Below are 26,753 nucleotides of genomic sequence, written 5' to 3' on the forward strand. Positions count from 1 at the left end.
ACCTAAAGGAAGAGAAAAAATGAGAAACACCTGTGAAGTTCACAGCCCAGAGGCTTAGGCTTACTAACAGAATGGGACCTAATCATCGGACTATAGAATGCCTCCCCACACACACTCATCTCACAACCACATTACTAAAAGCCTATTCACAGCAGTTCCTTCACCCTGCACATAATGTCCACTATAAAGAAAAAATTACAAGGCATACCAAAAAGCAAAAAAAAAACCAATTTGAAAAGACAGAGCAAGAATCAGAACCAGACATGGCAGGAATGTGATGAACTATCAGATCAGGAATTTTGAACAATGATTAATATGCTAAGGGCTCTAATGGATAAAATAAACATCACAGAACAGATAGGCAACATAAGAAGAAATGGAAATCCTAAGAAAGAACCAAAAAGAAATGACAGAGATAAAAACAGAAATAAAGAATGCATTGGATAGGCTTATTAGTAGACTGGACATGGCAGAGGAAAGAATCTCTGAGCTAGAAAGTATATAATAGAATCTTCAAAAACTAAAAGTAAGGAAAACAGACTGACATTAAAGAAGCCAAAGAAGAGATCAAAAACTAAGATACAAATGAGAAAAACAGTACTACATACCGAAATCTCTGGGATGCGGCAAAAGAAGAGAGAAGTTCATAGCAGTACAGGCCTACCTCAAGAAACAAGACAAATGCCAAATAATCCAACTTTACACCTAAAGAAACTAGAAAAAGAAGAACAAATGAAGCCCAAAATTAGCAGAAGGAAGAATATAATAAAGATCAGAGGGGAAATAAATGAAATAGAGATTTAAAAAAATAAATAGAAAAGGTCAATGAAATTAAGGGCTGGTTCTTTAAAAAGATAAACAAAATCAACAAGCCATCAGCTAGACTAACCAAGAAAAAATAGAAAAGGCTCAACTAAATAAAATCAGAAATGAAAGAGAAGTTACAACTGAAATCACAGAAATACAAAGGATCATAAGAAATTACTACAAACAATTCCATGCCAAAAAATTGAACAATCTAGAAGAAATGGATAAATTTCTAAAACCATACAATCTTCTAACACTGAATCCTGAAGAAATAGAAAATCTGAATAGAACAATTTATAAGGAGATTGAAATAGTAATCAAAAAGCTCCTAACAAACAAAAGCCCAGGACCAGATGGCTTCACTGGCAAATTCTACAGAGCATTCAAAGAATTCATACCTATCCTTCTCAAGCTCTTTCAAAAAATTAAGAGGAGGGAAAACCCTTTCAAACACATTTTACAAAGTCAGCCTTACCCTGATACAAAAAACGAGATAAGGACATAACAAAAAAAATAAAATTACAGGCCAATATTCTTAATGAACATAGACACAAAAATCCTCAACAAAATAATCGCAAACCAAATCTAGCAAACCATTAATAGAACCATGTGCCACAATCAAGTAGTATTTATTCCATGGATGAAAGGATGGTTAAACATCCACAAATCAATCAAAGTGATACATCACATTAACAAAATGAAGGATAAAAATCACATGATAAACATATATAAAGAAAACATATAACTCAATAACAACAACAACAAAAACCCTATTAAAAAACAGGCAGAGGATCTGAATAGAGATTTTCCCAAAGAAGACATACAGGCGGCCAACAGTCACATGAAAAGAAGTTCAACATGACTATCAGGGAAGTGCAAATCAAAATCACAATGAGATATCACCTCATACCTGTTAGAATGGCTATTAGTGAAAATATAAGAAATAAATGTTGGAGAGGATGTAGAGAAAAGGGAATCCTCATACACTGTTGTGGGACTGTAAACTAGTACAGCCACTATGGAAAACAATATGGAGATTCCTTAAAAAAAATTCAGAACAACCATATGACCCAGCTCTTCCACCTGTGGGTATTTACCTGAAAAACATAAAAATACTAATTCAAAAAGATATATGCTCCCCTCTGTTCACTGCAGCACTTTTACAATAGCCAAGATATGGAAACAATCTAAGTGTCCATCAATGAATGAATGGATAAAGATTTTATATATATACATAGCAATAAAGTGAGTCATGTGAATTCTTTTGGTTTTCCAGTGCATATAAACGATATATTTATACCACACTATAGTCAATTAAGTGTGCAATAGCATTATGTTTAAAATAACAAAGTACATACCTTAATTTGAAAATACTTTATTGCTAAAATCTGCTAATAATCACTGGGCCTTCAGCAAGTCATGAATTTTTGGTGATGGAAGGTTTGGAGTACTGCAAGAATTACCAAAATGTGACAGAGACATAAAGTGAGCAAATGCTGTTGGAAAAATGGCACTGATAGATGCTCGACACAGGGTTGCCACAAACCTTTAATCTGTAAAAAGGTCAGAGTCAGCGAAGGGCAATAAACCAAGGTATGGCTGTATGATTATGTATACCATATATACCTATATATGTAATATATATATATACGTCACATATGTATATGCTTATGTATGCTTAAATATAACTGAAATAAATGACATCAATGACATAATACACAGGAGGAATAAATTACACAATGGACAGTAAGAGTAATTTGGAATTTGCTTTTGACATTAAAAATAAATCCTTGATCTGAAAAAATTTAAGTCTTCCCTCTCTAGATGCTAAAAAATTTCAAATGTCAAATGTTTGGCAAACTATTTAGAAATAAAGGAGAAAAAATGAATTGGATTAATAACAATCTGACACAACTCAAGAAAACCTCTTTTAACAACTCACCGAAGCACAATAAATTTAACTAGTCCAGGAGATGGTGGAGGAGCAAGACGTGGAGATCACCTTCCTTCCCACAAATACATCAAAAATACATCTACATGTGGAACAACTCCTACAGAACACCTACTGAATGATGGCAGAAGACCTCAGACTTCCCAAAAGGCAAGAAGCTCCCCACGTACCAGGGTAGGGCAAAAGAAAAAACAGAGACAAAAGAATAGGGATGGGACCTGCACCTCTGGGAGGCAGCTGTGAAGGAGGAAAAGTTTCCACACACTAGAAAGCCCCATCATTGGTGAAGATGGTGGGTGGGCGTGGGGAAAGCTTCAGAGACACAGAGGAGACCGCAGCAACAGGGGTGCAGAGGGCAAAGCAGAGAGATTTCCGCACAGAGGATTGGTGCCGGCCACCACTCACCTGCCTGAGAAGCTTGTCTGCTCACCTGCTGGGGCAGGTGGGGGCTGGGAGCTGAGGCTCAGGCTTCGGAGGTCAGATCCCAGGGAGAGGACTGGGGTTGGCTGCGTGAACACAGCCTGAAGGGGGCTAGCGTGCCACAGCTAGCCGGGAGAGAGTCCGGGAAAAAGTTTGGACCTGCCTAAGAGGCAAGAGACCATTGTTTCGGGATGCACGAGGAGAGGGGATTCCTTCCGTCTGGCCACAGAAGGCAGAGCACCACCTAGACGAGCTCCAGAGACGGGCACGAGCCACGGTGATCAGCTCGGACCACAGAGACAGGCATGAAATGCTAACGCTGCTGCTGCAGCCACCAAGAATCCTGTGTGCAAGCACAGGTCACTCTCCACACTCTCCCCCTCCCCAGGAGCCTGAGCAGCACGCCACTGCCAGGGTCCCATGATCCAGGGACAAATTCCCTGGGAGAACACAGGGCACGCCTCAGGCTGTGGCAATGTCAGGCCAGCCTTTGCCACTGCAGGCTCGCCCCACATTCCAGTTATAACTACCGCACCCCTCCCTCCTCTCCCCCAACAGCAAGAGTGAGAGGGAGCCACCTAATCACCCGCAGCTTTAACTCCGTCCTGTCTTGGGGGGGAACTGATGCCCTCAGGTGACCTACAAGCAGAGGCTGGGCCAAAACCAAAGCTGAACCCCAGGAGCTGTGCAAACAAAAAAGACAAAGGGAAATTTCTCGGTGCAGCCTCAGGACCAGTGTATTAAATGCCAAAATCAACTTGATGTACCCTGCATCTGTGGAATACCTGAATACACAACAAATCAACCCAAAATTGAGTGGCGGATGTAGGGAGCAACTGTAGACTTGGGGTTTGCTTTCTGCAACTGACTTCTTTCTGATTTTTATGTTTATCTTAGTACAGTTTTTAGCACTTGTTATCAGTGGTGGATTTGTTTATTGGTTTGCTCACTCTATTCTTTTTGTTAATAACCTTTTTATTTTAATAATTTTTAAAATTTTTTAAATTTAATTACTTTATTTATTTTTTTCTTTTTTTCTCCCTTTTCTTCTAAGCCATGAGGCCCACAGGGTCTTGTTGATCTGACTGGTGTCAGGCCTGAGCCTCTGAGGTGGGAGAGCCAAGTTCAGGACATTGGACAACCAGAGACCTCCCAGCCCCACATAATATCAATTGGCGAGAGGTCTCCCAGAGATCTCCATCTCAACGCTAAGACCCAGATACACCAAACAGGCAGCAAGCTCCAGTGCAGCACGCCCCATACCAAATGACTAGCAAGACAAAAACAACCCCACCCGGTAGCAGAGAGGCTGTCTAAAATCATAATAAGGTCACAGACACCCCAAAACACACCACCAGACGTGGTCCTGCCCACCAGAAAGACAAGATCCAGCCCCACCCACCAGAACACAGGCACCAGTGCCCTCCACGAGGAAGCCTACACAACCCACCGAACCAACCTTACCCACAGGGCGCAGATACCAAAAACAATGGGAAGTATGAACTTGCAGCCTGCGAAAAGCAGACCCCAAAAACAGTAAGTGAAGCAAAATGAGAAGACAGAGAAGCACACAGCAGATGAAGGAGCAAGGTAAAAACCCACACGACCAAACAAATGAAGAGGAAATAGGCAGTCTACCTGAAAAAGAATTCAGAGTAATGATAGTAAAGATGATCCAAAATCTTGGAAATAGAATGGAGAAATACAAGAAACATTTAACAAGGACCTAGAAGAACTAAAGAGCAAACAAACCATGATGAACAACACAATAAATGAAATTTAAAACTCTCTAGATGGAATCAATACCAGAATAACGAGGCAGAAGAACGGATAAGTGACCTGAAAGATAAAATAGTTCAAATAACCACCACAGAGCAGAATAAAGAAAAAAGAATGAAAAGAATTGAGGACAGTCTCAGAGACCTCTTGGACAACATTAAACCCACCAACATTCGAATTACAGGGGTCCCAGAAGAAACAGAGAAAAAGAAAGGGACTGAGAAAATATTTGAAGAGTTGAAAACTTCCCTAACATGGGAAAGGAAAGAGTGATTCAAGTCCAGGAAGCTCAGACAGACCCATACAGAAGAAATCCAAGGAGAAACATGCCAAGACACATATTAATCAAACTATCAAAAATTAAACACAAAGTTGGTTGGCCTGAGGTGACACAGCACTGGTGCCTACAGCCTTTTTGCTGAGGATAATAGTGGACTCTGGGAGGGCTTACGCTGAGGAGTACTTCCCAGAACTTCTGCTGCCAGTGTCCTTGTTCCTGCGGTGAGCCACAGCCACCCCCTTCTTCTGCAGGAGACCCTCCAACACTAGCAGATAAAAACAAACTGAGAAGTCTGAGAGCCTCTTTCTCAGAGGAGACAGATTATAAACCTATGAAACTGAGAAGCAAGAAGAACTACAATCCTGCAGCCTGTGGAACAAAAACCACATTCACAGAAAGATAGACAAAATGAAAAGGCAGAGGGCTATGTACCAGATGAAGGAACAAGATGAAAACCCAGAAAAACAACTAAACGAAATGGAGATAGGCAATATTCCAGAAAAACAATTCAGAATAATGATAGTGAAGATGATCCAGCACCTCAGAAAAAGAATGGAGGCAAAGATCGAGAAGATGCAAGAAATGTTTAACAAAGATCTAGAAGAATTAAAGAACAAACAAACAGAGATGAACAATACAATAACTGAAATGAAAACTACACTAGAAGGAATCAATAGCAGAATAACTGAGGCAGAAGAACGGATAAGTGACCTGGAAGACAGAATGGTGGAATTCACTGCTGAGGAACAGTATAAAGAAAAAAGGATGAAAAGAAATGAGGACAGCTTAAGAGACCTCTGGGACAACATTAAATGCAACAACATTCGCATTATAGGGGTCCCAGAAGGAGAAGAGAGAGAGAAAGGACCCGAGAAAATATTTGAAGAGATTAGAGTCAAAAACTTCCCTAACATGGGAAAGGAAATAACCACCCAAGTCCAGGAAGCGCAGAGAGTCCCATACAGGATAAACCCAAGGAGAAACACGCCGAGACACATAGTAATCAAACTGGCAAAAATTAAAGACAAAGAAAAATTATAGAAAGCAGCAAGGGAAAAATGACAAATAACATACAAGGGAACTCCAATAAGGTTAACAGCTGATTTCTCAGCAGAAACTCTACAAGCCAGAAGGGAGTGGCATGATATATTTAAAGTGATGAAAGGGAAGAACCTACAACCAAGATTACTCTACCTATTAAGAATTTCATTCAGATTCGATGGAGAAATCAAAAGCTTTACACACAAGCAAAAGGTAAGAGAATTCAGCAACACCAAACCAGCTCTACAACAAAGGCTAAAGGAACTTCTCTAGGTGGGAAACACAAGAGAAGAAAAGGATCTACAAAAACGAACCCCCCCAAAATAAGAAAATGGTAATAGGAACATACATATCGATAATCATCTTAAATGTGAATGGATTAAATGCTCCAACCAAAAGACACAGGTTTGCTGAATGGATACAAAACGAAGATCCATATATATACGGTCTAAAAGAGACCCACTTCGGACCTAGGGACACATACAGACTGAAAGTGAGGGAATGGAAAAAGATATTCCATGCAAATGGAAATCAAAAGAAAGCTGGAGTAGAAATACTCATATCAGATAAAATAGACTTTAAAATAAAGAATGCTACAAGAGACAAGGAAGGACACTACATAATGATCAAGGGATCAATCCAAGAAGATATAAGAATTATAAATATATATGCACCCAACATAGGAGCACTTCACTACATAAGGCAACTGCTAACAACTATAAAAGAGGAAAATGACAGTAATGCAATAATAGTAGAGGACTTTAATACCTCACTTACACCAATGGACAGATCATCCAGACAGAAAATTAATAAGGAAACACAAGCTTTAAATGATACAATAGACCAGATAGATTTAATTGCTATTTATAGGATATTCCATCCAAAAACAGCAGATTACACTTTCTTCTCAAGTGTGCACAGAACATTCTCTATGATAGATCACATCTTGGGTCATAAATCAAGCCTCAGTAAATTTAAGAAAATTGAAATCATATCAAACATCTTTTCTGACCACAACGCTATGAGATTAGAAATCAATTACATGGAAAAAAATGGAAAAAAACACAAACGCATGGAGGCTAAACAATACGTTACTAAATAACCAAGAGATCACTGAAGAAATCAAAGAGGAAATCAAAAAATACCTACAGACAAATGACAATGAAATCACGATGATCCAAAACCTGTGGGATGCAGCAAAGGCAGTTCTAAGAGGGAAGTTTCTAGCTATACAAGCCTACCTCAAGAAACAACAAACATCTCAAATAAACAACATAACCTTACACCTAAAGCAATTAGAGAAAGAACAAAAAAAAAAACCCAAAGTTAGCAGAAGGAAAGAGATCATAAAGATCAGAGCAGAAATAAATGAAATAAAAACAAAGAAAACAATAGCAAAGATCAATAAAACTAAAAGCTGGTTTTTTGAGAAGATAAACAAAACTGATACACCATTAGCCAGACTCATCAAGAAAAAGAGGGAGAGGACTCAAATCAATAAAATTAGAAATGAAAAAGGAGAAGTTACAACAGACACCACAGAAATACAAAGCATCCTAAGGGACTACTACAAGCAACTCTTTGCCAATAAAATGGACAACCTGGAGAAATGGACAAATTCTTAGGAAAGCACAACCTTCTAAGACTGAACCAGGAAGAAATAGAAAATATAAGCAGAGCAATCACAAGCACTGAAGTTGAGACTGTGATTAAAAATCTTCCAACAAACAAAAGCCCAGGACCAGATGGATTCACAGGCGAATTCTATCCAACATTTAGAGAAGAGCTAACACCTATCCTTCTCAAACTCTTCTAAAATATAGCAGAGGGAGGAACACTCTCAAACTTATTCTATGAGGCCACCATCACTCTGAAATGAAAACCAGACAAAAATGTCACAAAAGAAGAAAACTACCGACCAGTATCACTGATGAACATAGATGGAAAAATCCTCAACAAAATACTAGCAAATAGGATCTAACAGCACATTAAAAGGATCATACACCATGATCACGTGGGGTTTATCCCACTTGATAATGTGCAAGGATTCTTCAATATATGCAAATCAATCAATGTGATAAACCATATTAACAAATTGAAGAATAAAAACCATATGATCATTTCAATAGATGCAGAAATAGCTTTCGACAAAATTCAACACCCATTTATGATAAAAACCCTCCAGAAAGTAGGCATAGAGGGAACTTACCTCAACATAATAAAGGCCGTATATGACAAACCCACAGCCAACATCGTTCTCAATGGTGAACAACTGAAACCATTTCCACTAAGATCAGGAAGAAGACAAGGTTGCCCACTCTCACCACTATTATTCCACATAGTTTTGGAAGTGTTAGCCACAGCAATCAGAGAAGAAAAAGAAATAAAAGGAATCCAAATTGGAAAAGGAGAAGTAAAGCTGTCACTCTTTGCAGATGACATGATACTATACATAGAGAATCCTAAAGATGCTACCAGAAAACTACTAGAGCTAATCAGTGAATTTGGTAAAGTAGCAGGATACAAAATTAATGTATAGAAATCTCTTGCATTCCTATACACTACTGATGAAAAATCTGAAAGAGAAATTAAGGAAACACTCCCATTTCCCACTGCAACTAAAAGAATAAAATACCTAGGAATAAACCTACCTAAGGAAACAAAAGACCTGTATGCATAAAACTATAAGACACTCATGAAAGAAATTAAAGATGATACAAACAGATGGAGAGATATACCATGTTCTTGGATTGGAAGAATCAACATTGTGAAAATGACTATACTACCCAAAGCAATCTACAGATTCAATGTAATCCCTATCAAACTACCAATGGCATTTTTCACAGAACTAAAACAAAATTTTCACAATTTGTTTGGAAACACAAAAGACCCTGAATAACCAAAGCAATCTGGAGAAACAAAAACGGAGCTGGAGGAATCAGGCTCCTGGACTTCAGACTATACTACAAAGCTACAGTAATCAAGACAGTATGGTACTGGCACAAAAACAGAAATATAGATCAATGGAACAGGATAGAAAGCCCAGAGATACACCCACACACATACGGTCACCTTATCTTTAATAAAGGAGGCAAGAATATACAATGGAGAAAAGACAGCCTCTTCAATAAGTGGTGCTGGGAAAACTGGACAGCTACATGTAAAAGAATGAAATTAGAACACTACCTAACACCATACACAAAAATAAACTCAATATGGATTAAAGACCTAAATGTAAGGCCAGACACTATAAAACTCTTAGAGGAAAACATAGGAAGAACACTCTTTGACATAAATCACAGCAAGATCCTTTTTGACCCACCTCCTAGAGAAAGGGAAACAAAAACAAAAATAAATAAATGGGAGCTAATGCCTCTTGGAAGCTTTTGCACAGCAAAGGAAACCATAAAGAAGATGAAAAGACAACCCTCAGAAGGGGCAAAAATATTTGCAAATGAAGCAACTGACAAAGGATTACCTCCAAAATATACAAGCAGCTCATGAAGTTCAATATCAAAAAAACAAACTCAATCAAAAAATGGACAGAAGACTTCAAGAGACAGTTCTCCAAAGAAGATATACAGATTGCCAACAAATACATGAATGAATGCTCAACGTCATTAATAATTAGAGAAATGCAAATCAAAACTACAGTGAGGTATCACACCTCACACCAGTCAGAATGGTCATCATCAAAAAATCTACAAACAATAAATGCTGGAGAGGGTGTGGAGAAAAGGGAACCCTCTTGCACTGTTGGTGGGAATGTAAATTGCTACAGCCCCACTATGGAGAACAGTATGTAGGTTCCTATTAAAACTAAAAACACAACTACCATACGACCCAGCAATCTCACTACTGGGCATGTACCCTGAGAAAACCATAATTCAAAAAGAGTCACACACCACAATGTTCATTTCAGCTCTATTTACAATAGCCAGGACATGGAAGCAACCTAAGTGTCCATCAACAGATGAACGGATAAAGAAGATGTGACAGATATATACAATGGAATATTACTCAGCCATAAAAAGGAACGAAATTGAGTTATTTGTAGTGAGGTGGATTGACCTAGTGGCTGTCTACAGAGTGAAGTAAGTCAGAAAGAGAAAAACAAATACCGTATGCTAACACATATATACAGAATCTAAAAAAAAAAAAAAAAAAATGGTTTTGAGGGATCTAGTGGCAGGGCAGGAATAAAGATGCAGACGTAGAGGATGGACCTGAGGACACAGGGAGGGGTAAGGGTAAGCTGGGACGAAGTGAGAGAGCGGCATGGACATATATACACTACCAAATGTAAAACAGATAGCTAGTGGGAAGCAGCTGCATAGCACAGGGAGATTAGCTCGGTGCTTTGTGTCCACCTAGAGGGGTGGGACAGGGAGGGTGGGAGGGAGAAGCAAGAGGGAGGCGATATGGGGATGTATATGTATGTATAACTGATTCACTTTGTTATACGGCAGAAACTAACACACCATTGTAAAGCAATTATACTCCAATAAAGATGTTAAAAGAAATAAAAAATAAATTTAAAAAATTAAATAAATAAAAATCATACATTAAAGTTGAAAATAAAACCCTGTACTTCAGTAAAATAATTTTTTTTAAGTATATTCCTATTCATGTAAAGATATATCTTACAAGCTATATTGATACAGAGGTTAGAAATACTCTAACCTCAAACAGCCTCGGACCTCAGAAATCCTAGGCACAAAAACACTACAACTAAACTAGGTGAAAGTTATAATGTAAAAGATACACCCATTCTCTAAAACTTTAGGAAGACAATATCAAGAGTTTCTTTTAGACTATATATCAATTTGACAAGGATTTCATCTCTTTTTTCAGCTAATTAAATATTTCAAAATTATATACATCTATTCTTCTTTTGAGATAGGTACTGCTCACATGAAAAAAGAGCAGTCCCTGATTTATATTCTTTCTTTCTGCTGTCGTTTTGTTTTTAATATTTTTAAATTAATTTTTAAAGCAATTTTAAAATTGATTTATATTCTTTCTTAAATGTAAAAGTATATGCTGAGAACCTACTGTGTACCTAGCATGATACCAAACCCTGAAGGGCAACAATGAAAATATAATCTCCACCTTTAAGAAATAAATATTCTGTATAAATCAAGACATACATATATAAAGACGATAAAAAGGAACCTCATAGCAATGTTCTTTTTTTTTTTTTTTCATGGCAATGTTCTTAAATAAATGTGCAACAGAGTGATCCAAAGTGAAATTTAGATTTTTAAAAGGTATTCTTGAGTAATGTTGTCCATAAGAGGCTTATTAGAAGACTGAGGAAAAAATACTAAACTCCTATTTTATGTCCATATTTTCTGTCAAAAAGTAACTTTCCTAATGAAAATTAAAGTTCATATATTGGTTCATAAATAGATTTCAAAAACTTAAAAATAATTGTCAGAGATAATCAGGATGTTCCAAATAAAGTTAAATCTGCCCCTCCTGATGAGTTGTCCCTCATGGTATTAAGAGAGCCAGCAGATGAAATAGTGTGCATTGTTAAGAATATTTTAATGCATTAGGGAAAGCTCTACAGATATCACAAAGTGGTGATGGGTCATTCTTTTCACATATACAAGCAAAAAATTGCTGATTCATAAAGAAAACATTCAAATTGTTAATAGACTGAAACAATTGAGTATATTCTATTTCATAAAGAAAACATTTAAATTGTTAATAGACTGAGACAATTGAGTATATTCTATTTCCATGATGGAAGCAAGCTTGAAATCAATAACAAATAGTTAGGAAAAAAAAGCTAACTTCATGGAAGTTAAACAATAATCTTCTAAATAGGTCAAAAAAGAAAAAATGTGAATTAAAGAATGTTTTAAACTAAATGAAAATAAAAAACAACATAAAATGTTGGAAATAAAATGTGGAATACAGCTAAAGTAGTGTATGAAGGAAATTTATTGCCTTAAAAATACATATAATGAAAAAGAAGAGAAGCTGAAAATCACTGATTTAGCTTCCATTTCAAGATACTAAAAAAAAAAAAAAAATCAAACTTAAGGGAAGCACAAAGAAACTATAAAGATAATCAATGAAATAGAAAATAAACACATAATAGAGAAAATCAACAAAGTCAAAGGTTTTCTTTAAAATTATAAATATTGATAAACTCCTGGTAAGACTGATTACAGAGTGAAGGAAGAAGGGAAGGAAGGAAGGAAAGGAAAATACAAATTACCAATATCAGGGGATAAGGAAAGGGCATCACTATAAATCTTATAAACAAAAAAAAAGGAAATATTACAATCAACTTTAAGAAAATATATTTGACATTATGGAAGAAATGGATATATTTTTTCAAGTTGAATTAATAAAAGGAGAAAAAAGAAGAAATATAAAATGTAAATGGTCCAATATGTATTGTGTTTAAAAATGAAGGTTTGATTATTATTTAAGTATGCCAAGGCCAACAGATCAGTAGATGACTGCCACTGAAAAGAGAGTTTGTTAGACTCACACGTCCCAGGAGGAGGAAGTATGCCATGCCATATGGGGCCACACAGGGAAACATCAGGTTGGTCGGGAGGCATGTTCGAAGAAGTGAGGGGAAAAGATGGGTGAGAACCTTTACTGTGGTTTCCACAGGAAGGAACAGGTGAGGCAGAGTAAGCAGGCTTAGGATTGGCTAGTTTGAATAATTTCAACAGGCTCTGGGGCATAAGGAGGTGTTTTAGTTGTCTGGTACCTGGCCCTGGGGTGCTTAGAGCAGAAGAGTATTGGCTCCAAGTATGAGAGTCCCAGAGAAGAGTTTGTTGGTAGTGTGAGCTCTGGATTGGCTAGTCTGCACAGAAAAGGCATGTTTGCAAAACAGTCATTTGCTATTTCTATTAATTGCCTAATGCTGGAAGGGGCAGTCTTCCCAGGGTCAACGAGGCCCAGATGCCAAAGCATCAGAAACACGTGATTAGTAGATAAGGGAATTGAATCTTTTCTTAAAAACCTTCCCACAAATAAAATATCGGGTCCAGAAGGTTTTAACTGTGAATTCTTACAAACATTTAAGAATGAATAACTTGACCTTGTAAAAAATAAATAAACTCTTTGAGAGAATTGGGGGGAATAGAACACTTACTCTTCTTTTAAGAATCGAGCATAACCTTGACTCCAAAACCTTAAAAAACTCACTGCAAGAAAGCACCTCATTTGTCCTCCTGCCAATATTTCTTTTGCCAACACTGCCCTCCTTGGACTTACAGAATGGCTTATTTACTCTTAGCGTATTCTAAACAACATTATTTCTGTCAAGGAACTCATTTCAGCAAAAGAAATGTAGTAACGGGCTTTTGCTCATAGAATTCACCATGTGTAACATACCCTCACCACTTAAAAGCAGCTGACCTAAAAGAACAAACAGAAGGGGCTGCTGAAAACTCAATTATGATGCCAATTGAGAGACAAGACCTTGAAAGGACAGCATATATGATGCAGAATATGCATTATACATCAATTACCTCTTCTCATTGTTTCACCTGATAACACACTCACAAAATTTTTGCCTCTTATCTCCATAACTTTGAGCTCGACTCATTTACAAGCCTTGATTCCCAAGGGAGGAATGCTTCCACTTAGAGACACGACTCTGGCTCTACAGAGTTGAAAATTAAGATTGTCAACTAGTATCTGGGGCTACCTGTGCCACTGAAACAAGGTAGAGGTTACTCCACTGACTGGGGTGATTTGTCACAATTAACAAGTAAAATCTGAGTTGCTGCTACACAGGGAGGGCAGGAAGAACTCAGAGTGTTCTCTGGGATTCCTCTTAATACTTCTATCTCCAATATTAAGAACTGATGGAAAGTTACATCAATTAAAAAAAAGAAAAGGAAGGATCACTGAGGATTCGCAGCCTTCAAAAATGAAGGTTTGGTCATCTACCAGACAACAAACCCTGAACAGTTGCTGGCCAAAAGAACATGGAGAGGGTGATAGAAGGAAGAAGTCAGAAATATCACTTACAGCGTTGGACCAGTTAAGAATGAGGATTGTGACAGCCATTCATATAAATTTCCGTGTGTGTGTGTATACGTATGCATTAACAATTATACTTGCATTTTCCCTCTTTGCCTTCACCTTTTTATTTTCTAAAAGTTTTACTGAAATTAACAGTGTATGATTTAGCATTTAGGTAACAGTTAACAACTCTAACTTAACAATATATAACAGTATTTAGGTAACAAAGTATTAGAGGGACTATGATTAAATTTGCCCAGAGATGAAGACAATCACTGTTGGAAACTTGTATCTCCTCATTTTGCACACTGAGAAAATTTTGTCATACGAAAGACAGTTGTACTGTTTTAGGCAGAAACATAGAGTGGTTTGGAATATTACATGTAAGTCCAAATATGAGTAGAAAGATGAATCTGGATGCTAAGTAGTCAAAGTGGTGAAATGTACCAGATTTTAATCTGCTGTCCCAGGTATGAATCTGGAAATCTGCAAACCCTGTTTGTGCTTTGTCAGAAGGCTCCCTGTTGGGCTTGGCCGACAGAAGGTGCTAGAGGGTCTTTACAAAGGCTGGCAGAGGAAGGGATTTCTTCCACTGGATCTGCTTCTTCATTCCCAAAGCAGCAGTTCCTTCCCATAGTAGCAAATGAATCTAGTTGCAAGTTTTCCAACATGTTTCTGCTTTAGTTTTTTCTTCTGTTACTCTGTACCCTTTCAAACTTTACAACATGAGTACTTCTTCCCATTATCTCTCTTCTTTATACTCCTCCACATATCTCTGTCCTTTTTCCTTTCCCCTCTTTTACTATTTTTCTCTCAATGTCATTTAAACTTACATGAAAATGTTAGAGTTTTCCATATTTGTTCCTTGAATACTTGTGATGATGATACTAATATAATGATACTTAGTAGTTACATTTTAAATTTATGTGGTAGAAAAATGCCTTTTCTCTTAGATATTTGTAATAATAGAATGGAACTATTGTTTGCCCCTAGAAATGCCAACAGAAAGACTATTAGTACATATTTTTGTATATAATGATGATCAGTTAACTCAAAAGTTTAATATTCTGAATTGGTCAAAAGATGACTATGAAAGCCATGTCAGTGAGATCAGATTTCTGTAAATAAATGCAGCATTGCAGGCTATTGCTTTCTTCATCAGTGGAGATAATTTTGAAAGAAAGATGAATTCTTAAACATTTAAATGTACTGAAACAGGGTTTATAACTCATGAATATGTGCATCCTAAGTAAGATAGACACTTGAAATCAATTTCTAAATGCCATGTTTCATTAGTCATGGATTTATTATATAGAGGTTTCAATGGTATTAATGCCATCACTACACCATGTGTAGGATTGCATATATAGTCAGGCTGGCATCAAGGACTTAAATGATGGAGTTAAGGTCTTGACTAGTCATCTCCATATCACTTTTAACATGTTTTCTGTCTTTCAATTCTCACATAAGCTATAAAACAATGACTGGCTGATATAAAATGTAGGAATCAGATTGCGATGAATGCCACAAATTGTCTCAGAGGTTATGTAGAATATGAGTCATTTTGCTGTTGATCACTTTAAATGAACATGGTATATTCAAAGTTAGGACAAATTTCATCCTCAAAACACAGTAAAGTGCAAAATTTTTTATCAAAGAGTAAAGATAAAATCATTTCTTCATCCACCTGCCATGCAGGGGACACGGGTTCGAGCCCTGGTCCAGGAAGATCCCACATGACACAGAGCAACTAAGCCCCCGCGCCACAACTACTGAGCCTGCGCTCTAGAGCCCACGAGCCAGAACTACTGAGCCCATGAGCCAAAACTACTGAAGCCCGTGCACCTAGAGCCCGTGCTCCGCAACAAGAGAAGCCACCGTAATGAGAAGTCTGCACACTGCAACAAAGAGTAGCCTCTGCTCGCCGCAACTAAAAAGAAAGCCCGCGTGCAGCAACGAAGACCCAACGCAGCCAAAAATTAATTAATTAAAAAAAAATAATTTCTTCATGACATTATTTACTTCTGATATTTATGTAGGGCAATTAAAAATAACTAATATAAAACTGCAGAACTGCATCCTTCTCACAATCTGTGTAAGTACTGATAGGAAATTGTACACAATCAAAAAGCAGGCTACTAGAATCTGGTTTCTCATAGTGTATTTTGCTTAGCAGTTGCCTTCACTATTCTTCCTATGCTTTAATGAAGATGGCATCCAGCAGCACTTGTTCTTGCTGTTTGCATATCAAAGCCTTTTTCTGAACTAATGAAGTTAGACAAGTGAAAAATTTATAGACTTTAAAATGTAATGGAAGAACAGGAAGTATGTAAGTGCACGGTGACCGACTCACTCTTCAGTGTGTCAGAAATCATTTGCCTAAAATCCCTTACTTGCAGTAAGAAAATTCACTTTAATGTTCTCTCCTCTACCAGTGGTTAGGTGAATGATAAGATACCAACAAGCAAACTAACAGCCAATAAAATAAACATTTAAAACTATGTAAAAATCTACGAAATTTTCACAGCTGTTCCAGTGAGATACTGTAAGGAAAGAAAGACTGAGGGTAACAGAATATAGGTTTTAGTCAGAATAATTTTGACTCTTATGGATTTCAGCTGAAATCCATTTCTAATATACGTATTTTTTTTTTTACTATCTCCAGGATCCCAAAGATCTGTGCCCCAGGCCCAGGGGACCTTTCTTTTGAGCTCCTGAGACCTAGCACCAGCTGAGCTGTGCTCCTCTTCAGAAACTTGAATCACATTAACAAAAGGTCTCTCCAAGCTTTTAAGTTTTAATAATTCCAATCTACTCCCTTTGTTTCCCAGGCCTAAGTATGGTGGCATTGCTTGTTACTACTTCCATGATACCTTAGTGTTCCCTCTTTGCCTTTCTGAGTTCTGCAATATCCACAGTTCCTTGTATTACTTTATTTCAAAATAACTAGTGTGGTTCTGTCTCCTGACTAAACCCTGAGTAATATAGGCCCTCTTTGCCTAAATATACCATTATAACTTTTCTGTCTGCAGCAGCTACCCAGTATGAGGAAAGGAGGCACCCTCCCAGGCTTTCAGATACGAAGTGGAATTCATACTTCAGTAATTCTGCGATTTCTTAACCTGAGTCTCCATGTATTCCACCACTACTACCCAACCCCCAGTCTGACCAGAGTTCACCCACAATGTGGGAGAGCATGAAGCTGGCCTCATGCTCACATCTCAAATCCCTTGCTTTGCGACCTTTCTCTATCCTTTTCTAGCCTTCCCATCTAGGAAGGGCTTTCTCATTCACTGTAGCAGGAAAATCCCCTTATCCTGCAATTTCCCTATTCTCTTTCTTACAGTAATATTCTTATAGTTCTGCCATCACCATGAAAAGAACATACTCCAGCTACCCCACCGGTCCCGAGAGCCACCCCAGTCAAATGGCATCATGAATCAGAGCTTCCCCAGCAAACCTGCAGCCTGAAGTAAGCTTCTCTAGCAGACCTGCAAACTTGTCAGTAGTAAATGCTTTTTATTATATGCTACTAAGATTTTGAGCTTGTTTATTATCCTTAAATAGCTACTTATATAGAAGTTGGACCTCTTAGCCAAACTCTAGTTCTGGAATATTTAAAGGAAAGTGAAAATTAGAAAACACTTCCCATTATTTTCAAAGCTCCATTATAAAGCCATGGCCCCCACAACTACTGCCTCTGAAAAGAACTTCAAGAAATGTTTCCAAAGTAAAAAACTGAACATTTATTCTTTCTGCCTCTTTGCATTCCTGACATAGCAATACCATGCAAAACAGAGGGTGCCTCTGGTTGAGGAAGGTGAATGTCACTTACAAAGAAGTGTAAAAAGCAAAAGACATTACCATATTTTAATAGAGGCTCCTTATTCATATTATGAAATAATGAAAAGAGAGCATAGGCTTTGAAGTGGGATTTACTTAGCTCTGAGCCGTAACCCTGCCATTCACAATTTTTATAGCTAACTTGCTTACAGCTTACTGTGGGTAACACAATGAAATAAGTGTTGCAAGCAATAATATACTTTGTTCTTACTATGACCCTATCAGGTTATACCTACTTAATTTATTATCACTATTTAATATTTGAGGAAACAGATTTATAGACTAGAAAAGCATTTCTCTGATGCCAAAGCTTTTGCTCTTAAACTTTATTCAGGGATGATATTCAAAATATTTAACAAATCAAATGAATATAAACTAATAGATAAATAAATATATATATCAAAATTTATTTTTAAAATTCCCTTCATTCTCAACTCTAAGTATTATAAAACTATATATCAAGTGATAAAAGTTGTAGTGCAACTGTTCAGCAAATAATTCTAATATATTTCAAGTCATTTGTTAATTTTTATAAAATGTTAGTATAATTTTTTATTATATTTTTTGAGACCAATTGTCACTAATCAAATGAGGCCCCTTTCTGAGCCATGCCTCAATATAAGAAAGTACATCAAATTCTTCCAGTGATTTTTCCACTAAATAGTCATTAGTTAATTTTTGGTCTCAATAACTAGAGGAAAGTTATTAACTTCACTACTGTTTCACGATGCTGAATCCTCATCAGTTTCTGCTAAACAGAAATTGTATTTAAAAAAAAAAAGTTCTATCCCTTATAATAATGTCTGAGATCTTTACAGTCATATCTCTTTTGCTTTAAATCACGAAAATCATTTACTATATTGTCATATTTATTTTAGTTAAGCCTAATTCTTCAACCCAGAGGGGAGTAACACAGAAAGACCCTTAAAAGAGTGGATTCTATTGATGGACTGCCTCGGTGTGAATTCTGACTGCCATTTAAAGACTTTAAACTCAGTTTCCACATTTTTAAAGATGGCCATTATTATAGTACTCAGATGAATTAATATACATTTGAAATGGTCCCTGGCACAGAACAGGCACATTATAAGCATTAGCTCTTATTTTTATTAATAAAATTAATTTCATTAATATCTGTAACAGACAGGTATTTTGTGTTAACAATTCACCCCATTAAATGAAGGTGAAATGTAACAGGATCTCAGGGGTGATTCCCCTAATACACATTCAACACCAAAAAGTTCAACACTAACAATCTTCCTTAAAGTCCTTTGGTGTGTATGAAGGGGAGATTTATTTGCATTTCACTCCTAACCTGCCTAGGTTGCCCTCTGGAGTCTTAACCATATTAAGAATCTTTTTGAGACTAATCACTGTGAGAGAGTCTTAGGCTCTCTTTCTCTGGAGGTCTCTGAGGCTATACAAATTAAAACTCAAGGTCACCTAGTTTGGCAAATGTCCTCAGGGTAAGAGTTGGCTTCAGTGCTCTACTTGCCACTCTGGGCCCCTCCTTAACTTAGCCTGTGTACTCCTCTCTTTCTAAATCATGGAAGCAGTCGTGAATATGTTTTGCTTCTATTTTATCTAGAATTTTGGTTGTTTGCAGAGAATGAGTCAGTACAGGCACCAGTATGTCATAATGCCATTCCAAATGCGTGCTCTTCATAAACTCAGGAGTATTATTTTTACTTTTATTTTAAAATAATATCGTCACATCATGAATAAAAATCAAATCATATACAAGTATCTAAAATAAATGGTAAAATTGTCCTCCTTGACCTCTCCTTGGTTCCATTCCCAGAAATAATTCATTTTAATAGTAACTGGGTTTTTTCAGTTTGAGGTGTGTGGGGTTTTTTTGTATTTACCATTACAAATTTAATATAAGGACTTATACTGTAATTTGTCAATTTTTGACAATACCTGTTAACTCTGCACTATGAAATAAGAGATCTGCCATATTTCACTGCCTCCTACCTTTCACCTCTTGATTTTATTATTTTATTAATGATATTAAGATTTCTAATATTTATATTGTTGTACTATAATTAAATCTTCTGCAATGTGTATAGATTGATTTCAAATCAACAATATGAAAACAGCATTTAGAATATCATGATGATTCCCCAGTGAACCAACTAGTGCAGCCAAACACATAGAGAAGTAAATAAAATGCTGTGGTCACAAAACCCCAGACTCTTGAAGAATGTCCCAAGCATGAACTAAAAAGGCCTTCTTTATTAATTTGTTTCCACTTTTCTCTACTTCACCCAGAAATGCTGAGTTTCTATTCTTCTCTATGTTTATATGTTTATGTCACGTTTCTCTTATTTCCTTTTTTTTTTTTTTTGCTCGAGTATCTTCACATATGGGGTTGTGAAGGTACTAAACTTTCCAAGCTCTTGCATGTCAGAAAATTATTTTCTTGATTCATTTAATTGAAATTTTGGGTAGAGGCAGAATTCTTTATCCAAAATTATTTCCTCTTAGAAATCTTAGAAAATATTATCCCACCATTTCCTAGTTCTGAAATGTCTCTAATGCTGCTGAGAAAGTGTTGATATCAGTATGTTTCTCATCCCATTGTAGGTGACCCAGTTACTTTTCTCTGTGGAAGCTTCAAGGGTATTTTCTTTATTTCTAGTCTTCTGAAAACGCAAAAGAATGTGAGAAGAATACATGTCTTTGAAAATGTGTCCTCTATGGTATTTTGTTGAGCTCTTCTAACTGAAGACATGTGTTTTTTCTGTTCAAGATAACTTACTGATTTTTACATCAAATACTCCCAACTACCATCCTAGCATTCTGCTCCTGGAATGCCTAATAATCAGATGTTTGGCTTGTGTCTAGCCTCCATTAATATTTTCAATCTCTTTGTCTTTTTATATTCAACTAATGCTTATATCATAGTTTTAAAAAAAGTTATTTCATTGGGACCTTGTAAAAAGAAAGGAGATGTATATATATGCTCTGTCTTTCACATGAAACCAGAAGTCTGGATTTTCAAATATTTTTATGTAAAACTTTTATGTAACATGTTGAAAATTAAACTACACGCCCACCTTCAAGATTGCAGCATATCCATATATATAAAATGTAAATACATAGGAGGTAAATTTTGTAATATTTTTATTTGATGTGAAAATTATAAAATTAATTCCATTATTTTAAAAGTTTGAGATCAATAATTTGAATTTTTCACTAGATACATATCATACACCCACATGTTTGAAGTTTGAATTTATAGAAGGGATTCAAAAACCAAAGAATTCTATGTGACTAAACTATTTCGCTTCTTGGGTTAGCTGAGTCCCAACCAATCCTTTTAAATGCAAGTGTTTCTTGAGGGGAAAAAAAGACAATGCTATCAAAAAATCTACAAACAATAAATGCTGGAGAGGGTGTGGAGAAAAGGGAACCCTCCTACACTTTTGGTGGGAATGTAAACTGGTACAGCCACTATGGAGAACAGTATGGAGGTTCCTTAAACAACTAAACATAGAGCTACCATATGATCCAGGAATTCCACTACTGGGCATACATCCAGAGAAAACCATAATCCAAAAAGATACATGCACCCCAATGTTTACTGCACCTCTATTCACAATAGCCAAGACATGGAAGCAACCTAAATGTCCATCGACAGAGGAATGGATAAAGAAGATGTGGTACATACATACAATGGAATATTACTCAGCCAATAAAAGAGTGAAATAAGGCCATTTGCAGCAACATGGATGGACCTAGAGATTATCATACTAAGTGAAGTCAGACAGAGAAAGACAAATATCATATGATATTGCTTATATGTGGAATCTAAAAAAAGGCTATAAATGAACTTATCTACAAAGCAGAAATAGAGTTACAGATGTAAAAAATAAACTTATGGTTACCAGACGGTATGCGGCGGGGGGAGGGACAAATTGGAAGATTGGGATTGACACATACACACTACTATATATAAAATAGACAACTAATAAGAACCTACTGTATAGCACAGGGAACTCTACTCAATACTCTGTAATGGCCTATACGGGAAAAGAATCTAAAAAAGAGTGGATATACCTATATGTATAACAGACTCACTTTGCTGTACACCTGAAACTAACACAACATTGTAAATCAACTATACCCCAATAAAAATTATAATAAATAAATAAATAAATAAATAAATAAATAATAAAAAGGAATTTCCAGATGCAGTGAGAGACAAAGATAAAAGAGGAAAATGTAAGTTAGGTAAAAACAATTGGTAGGCAACTCATCTTCTTTTAGAACAGATCTCTATCATCTTTTTTCACTACAAACATAAAGTGTAACTTATACATGTGCATTCCTATGGGTACCTTCAGAAATTTGCATTGTTTTTTCCTAGTAGCTACTATATTACAAGAGAAATAACTACAATTCCATTCTAAATATTCCTAAGCTAAAAAGCGTTATATTAGTAATAAATTACTTATGACGTACTTCACAATGGATCCAAAGGTGTGTATGACAATGATTCACTTGAGAAACACAACACAACCCTAAAATTCCTCAAGATGAATAAATAATCTACTAAAACAACACATTTATTTAACAATTATGAGAATCTCTTAAATGTCAAGACACTGCTAGATGATTCTAAACTGTCTTTTGAACTTATAGCTACAAAGTCTCATAGAACCTGATGTTAATTTTGACTCCATCTCTCAGATTCAGTCAATTAATGTCTCAGAAAAAAAATAAGTCCCTTCCTTAATGACTCTCATCAAATTAATCTAATTCCTATGATTTCCTAGATATTCACAGCTGTATTAACTTAACTAGCACTGCATTTGTACTTTATTTACATGAGTTCTTCCTAATCTTGTACCATTTACTTCACCATTGAAAACACTGTAAATGAACTCTTGGCATTGTGTACCTAGTAGAATTTTAGTTCAGCAATTCTGCTTCTCGGTTGACTGGCTACATTTTAAGACCTGGTTAATGATCCTGTTTTGGTCATTTGTTACTAATAATATCTTATAATAACAGTCCAATTTCTATAAAAATTTATTTTAACAATACCTGTACACATAAGTCTAACCTTTTATCTTTAAATTTTACTTTGATCTTTTAATAAGTTTAATCTGAATAAAATAGTTAAGTATACAGTTTTAAATTTCACATGCTTTACTTATTTTAATTTATTCAATATTAGTTATTTATAAAAAATGGAAATTGAGGTAGCAAAATTCTTATCAACACAATTTAAAATACAGATTAACAGGGATAAAAAAATGTCACTGAAAAGTCTTAAGTCTCAAGATAGATTCAAACTGAAAAGGGAAAATATTTGCACTTATGAGGAAACTGAGTTGAACCTAAAGTAAACAAACCTTCCACTTCATATACAACACAAGTTGAGTTTGTCTATATGGCCTAATGAACGCTCTCTGACCCTTAAGGAGATGTTCCACATAATATTTTTCTCACAGAGAAATGCTAGACTTCTGCTTAGCTTCAAGAATTTCATTGAACTTTAAAAATATGGAAGTATCATACTAGCTGAAGATATTACGGCAGGCTACCAGGTACCTCTCTCAGGTCCTAATATAATGTTTATGTTATTCAGTCTCCTCCATGATTCCTAGATTACAAATACATTTGGTCATAGAAAAGCCTTCTTACCATATCTGATACTTTAGTAGTTCTTTCTGTTCTTGACGAGAAAGCAGCATATCGGTTAGCCAAGTTAGGTAGTTCATCAGAAATTCCACGGACCTGTGAATTCCAAAAAAATATTTTGAAAGAAGAAGTATATCATTTATTTTATTTTTATCAATACAAAGGTCATGATTAATACATTTGCAATAAGCTTATTAATATGGCTCTGTCACTAAACAGAGATATACATATATTTACTTTAAAAAACTTTTAAATGGTATATAGTAAAAGACATTAAATCAATGAGATATTAAAATGGGAAAAGGGTTGATTACATGAACCTCTATGAAAGTAAGATGGATCTGCATACATTATTTAAACATATTAGGGGCAAGTTATCAGCTATACTTTAATATCAAATTCAGAACCAATTCTTGTCCTGATTCATAACTAGCAGGTTGTAATGTCAAAAATATATAAGATATTTGGTCAATTATACAGTATTATTTGTTAATAACTAATTATTAATACATGAAATAGAAATATATTAACAATAACTATTTAAATTGATTATATGGCAATCCTGGATTAATAAATTTTCTAAGCAAAATGATCCACACTCTCTTAAACATCATAATTCCTTATATGCAGTGAAGATGCAAATTAATAGGCTAGAGGAAGCTGATAATCTAAAAATTTAATGAGCAATTATTAATCCTTGTGATATTATATTCCTTCTGATTTATTATACAATTTAGCCATTTGTATTCATTTAATAATTTAAACCATATAACCAGTAGTAACATTCTTTGTATATACAAGAAGCATGAGGATTTATTTTCCCATTTTTATACACTTCACTGTTTTTATTTCAGAATTTGATATTCATATTTAATACTTTAGGATTTAACACCTAGAAGAATAGCTAGGTATTTCTTTCTTTGTTCTTTTTTTTCAGGAACACTGATCTACTAAAAAAATCATCTCTCACATACTGTATCTTTGAAACTATATGCTTCACTACCCTAAATGCTGAAGTTGATGCTTCTCTTTTCCTCATGTTTTATTCCTACAAAGCCACTCAAAAGAAAATAGGTAGATTCTATCACTTTCACAAACAGAAAAAATCACGGTTTCACATCATGTAGAAATGTGAAATCCTTCAAATATAGAGCATCTGAGCCATCATTATTACTTCATGTGATTTTTAAATTTATTGAAGCTGAAAAATAATTTACTTTCATAATAATTTTATTATTATCATGTATGTGGTATTAGAAATTATGAAATAAGTTCAAAAGCGTTTTGCAATTTTTCCTGTTTAAGAGTAGAAGTTAACAAGCTCAAGAAATGACTTTGGCTTTAGAGGGAATGAGTAGTTTGCAGAAGATCACATTTTTTCCAAATAAATCCATATAAAATATAACGAAATAAAATCCAGATTTTTTATTTGTTATAAATATGATTTATTTGTTATAAATCCAGACAAAATACAACAAAATTCTATTTTTAAAGTCTTCATAGGGCTATGAATGCTTCCAACTCTATGAACTGCCAGTAAAGACAAGGGGGCTAAGATTCTGAAGAGGACAGAACCTCTGAAAATTTAGTGATCAATCTGCAGATGCTTTTTTCCTGGGACATTTGCTGATAAACAGGCAACAGAGAAAGAATCTGGGTTTAGACCTGGCAGAGGGTTGCCATTAAGGAGTTGGAAAATAAGCTTGTTGTGGTCTTGTTGGGCCACATAACAAAACTGCAGATTTGAGGAACCTCAAAGTACATGGTCTGTTTCCCTATCAAGATGTTTGCAAAGGGGTGAGGAGCAAGGTGACACTAAAACTCTAAGTTAAAACTCTGAAACACAGAGTCATTAAAGATTACAGTTCAGAACACAGGGGTGGGGATGGTTAAACATGTCAGGCTCACAGTTGAAATCCCCAGAGAACAATACTTTATAAAAATGAACAAAAAAGAGGTAAACTAAGCCCTAGAAAAACTGTAATAGCCACAGCCATGACTAAATTAAGGTGATCTCCTTTGATTTCTATCTGCTTTGCAGAACAAGTATGAAATCTCTCTAGCAGAAGATAACACCATTAAAGTCTCTGTATTATATACAATATCTAGCACTCTATTAAAAATTATGGGACATGCCAAAAGACAGACATGCATGATCAAATATCAAGAGAAAAAAATCACAGAAAATAACAACAGAGCCACAGGTGATCCAGATATTGGAGTTAGCAGACAGAACTTTAAAATAACTAAGATTAATTTGTTCAAGAAAACATAGGGGGAAAATTTTTGAAAAAAAATGCTTGAAATCATGAAGACTTCCTCCTGAGAAGTGAAATCATAAGAAATAATTAAATGGCCACTCTAGAACTGAAAAACAGAATATCTGAAATTAAGAACTCAATAGAACGATTTAATAGCATTTGAAACAGTCGAAAAAAAATTTTGTGAATTGAAAGATAGCTCTGTAGAAAATACCTAACTGAACCACAAAGAGAAAAAGGAGGGATAATACAGAGGGCTTATAAGATATGCTGGGGGTATGGGGCATAGGTGTAACATATATATTTATTAGCATCCCAGAAAGACAAGCAGGAAAGAATGTAACAGAAGAAATATATGAACATATAATAGTCAAGAATTGTTTAAAATTTATGAAAGACCTCAAACCAGAGATTCAAAGGTTCTGCAAACCTCAAGCAAGTAAACATACCATATCACCCAGCAATCCTACTCCTGGGCATATACCCAGAGAAAACCATAATTTGAAAATATACATGCACCCCAATGTTCATTGCAGCACTATTTACAATAGCCAGGACATGCAAGCTACGTAAATGTCCATCAACAGAGGAATGGATAAAGAAGGTGTGGTACATATATACAATGGAATATTTCTCAGCCATATAAAGGAACAAAATTGTGCCATTTGCAGGGGCATGGAGGCACCTAGAGACTGTCATACGGAGTGAAGTA

At 35.6% G+C, this 26,753-nt stretch overlaps 1 protein-coding gene across 5 annotated transcripts in view; it reads right to left on the minus strand.

The window, feature by feature from the left end:
• STPG2 (sperm tail PG-rich repeat containing 2) overlaps window positions 1-26,753 on the minus strand; it is a 617,593-nt gene that overhangs the window by 440,539 nt on the left and 150,301 nt on the right. For all 5 annotated transcript variants that reach the window (XM_059923912.1, XM_059923909.1, XM_059923910.1 and 2 more), the window contains one exon: window positions 23,784-23,876. In XM_059923912.1, the coding sequence (XP_059779895.1) occupies window positions 23,784-23,876 (93 nt within the window). The remainder of the gene's footprint in view (window positions 1-23,783; window positions 23,877-26,753) is intronic.

Source organism: Balaenoptera ricei, chromosome 5, assembly GCF_028023285.1.
Source record: "Balaenoptera ricei isolate mBalRic1 chromosome 5, mBalRic1.hap2, whole genome shotgun sequence".
NCBI lineage: Eukaryota > Metazoa > Chordata > Mammalia > Artiodactyla > Balaenopteridae > Balaenoptera > Balaenoptera ricei.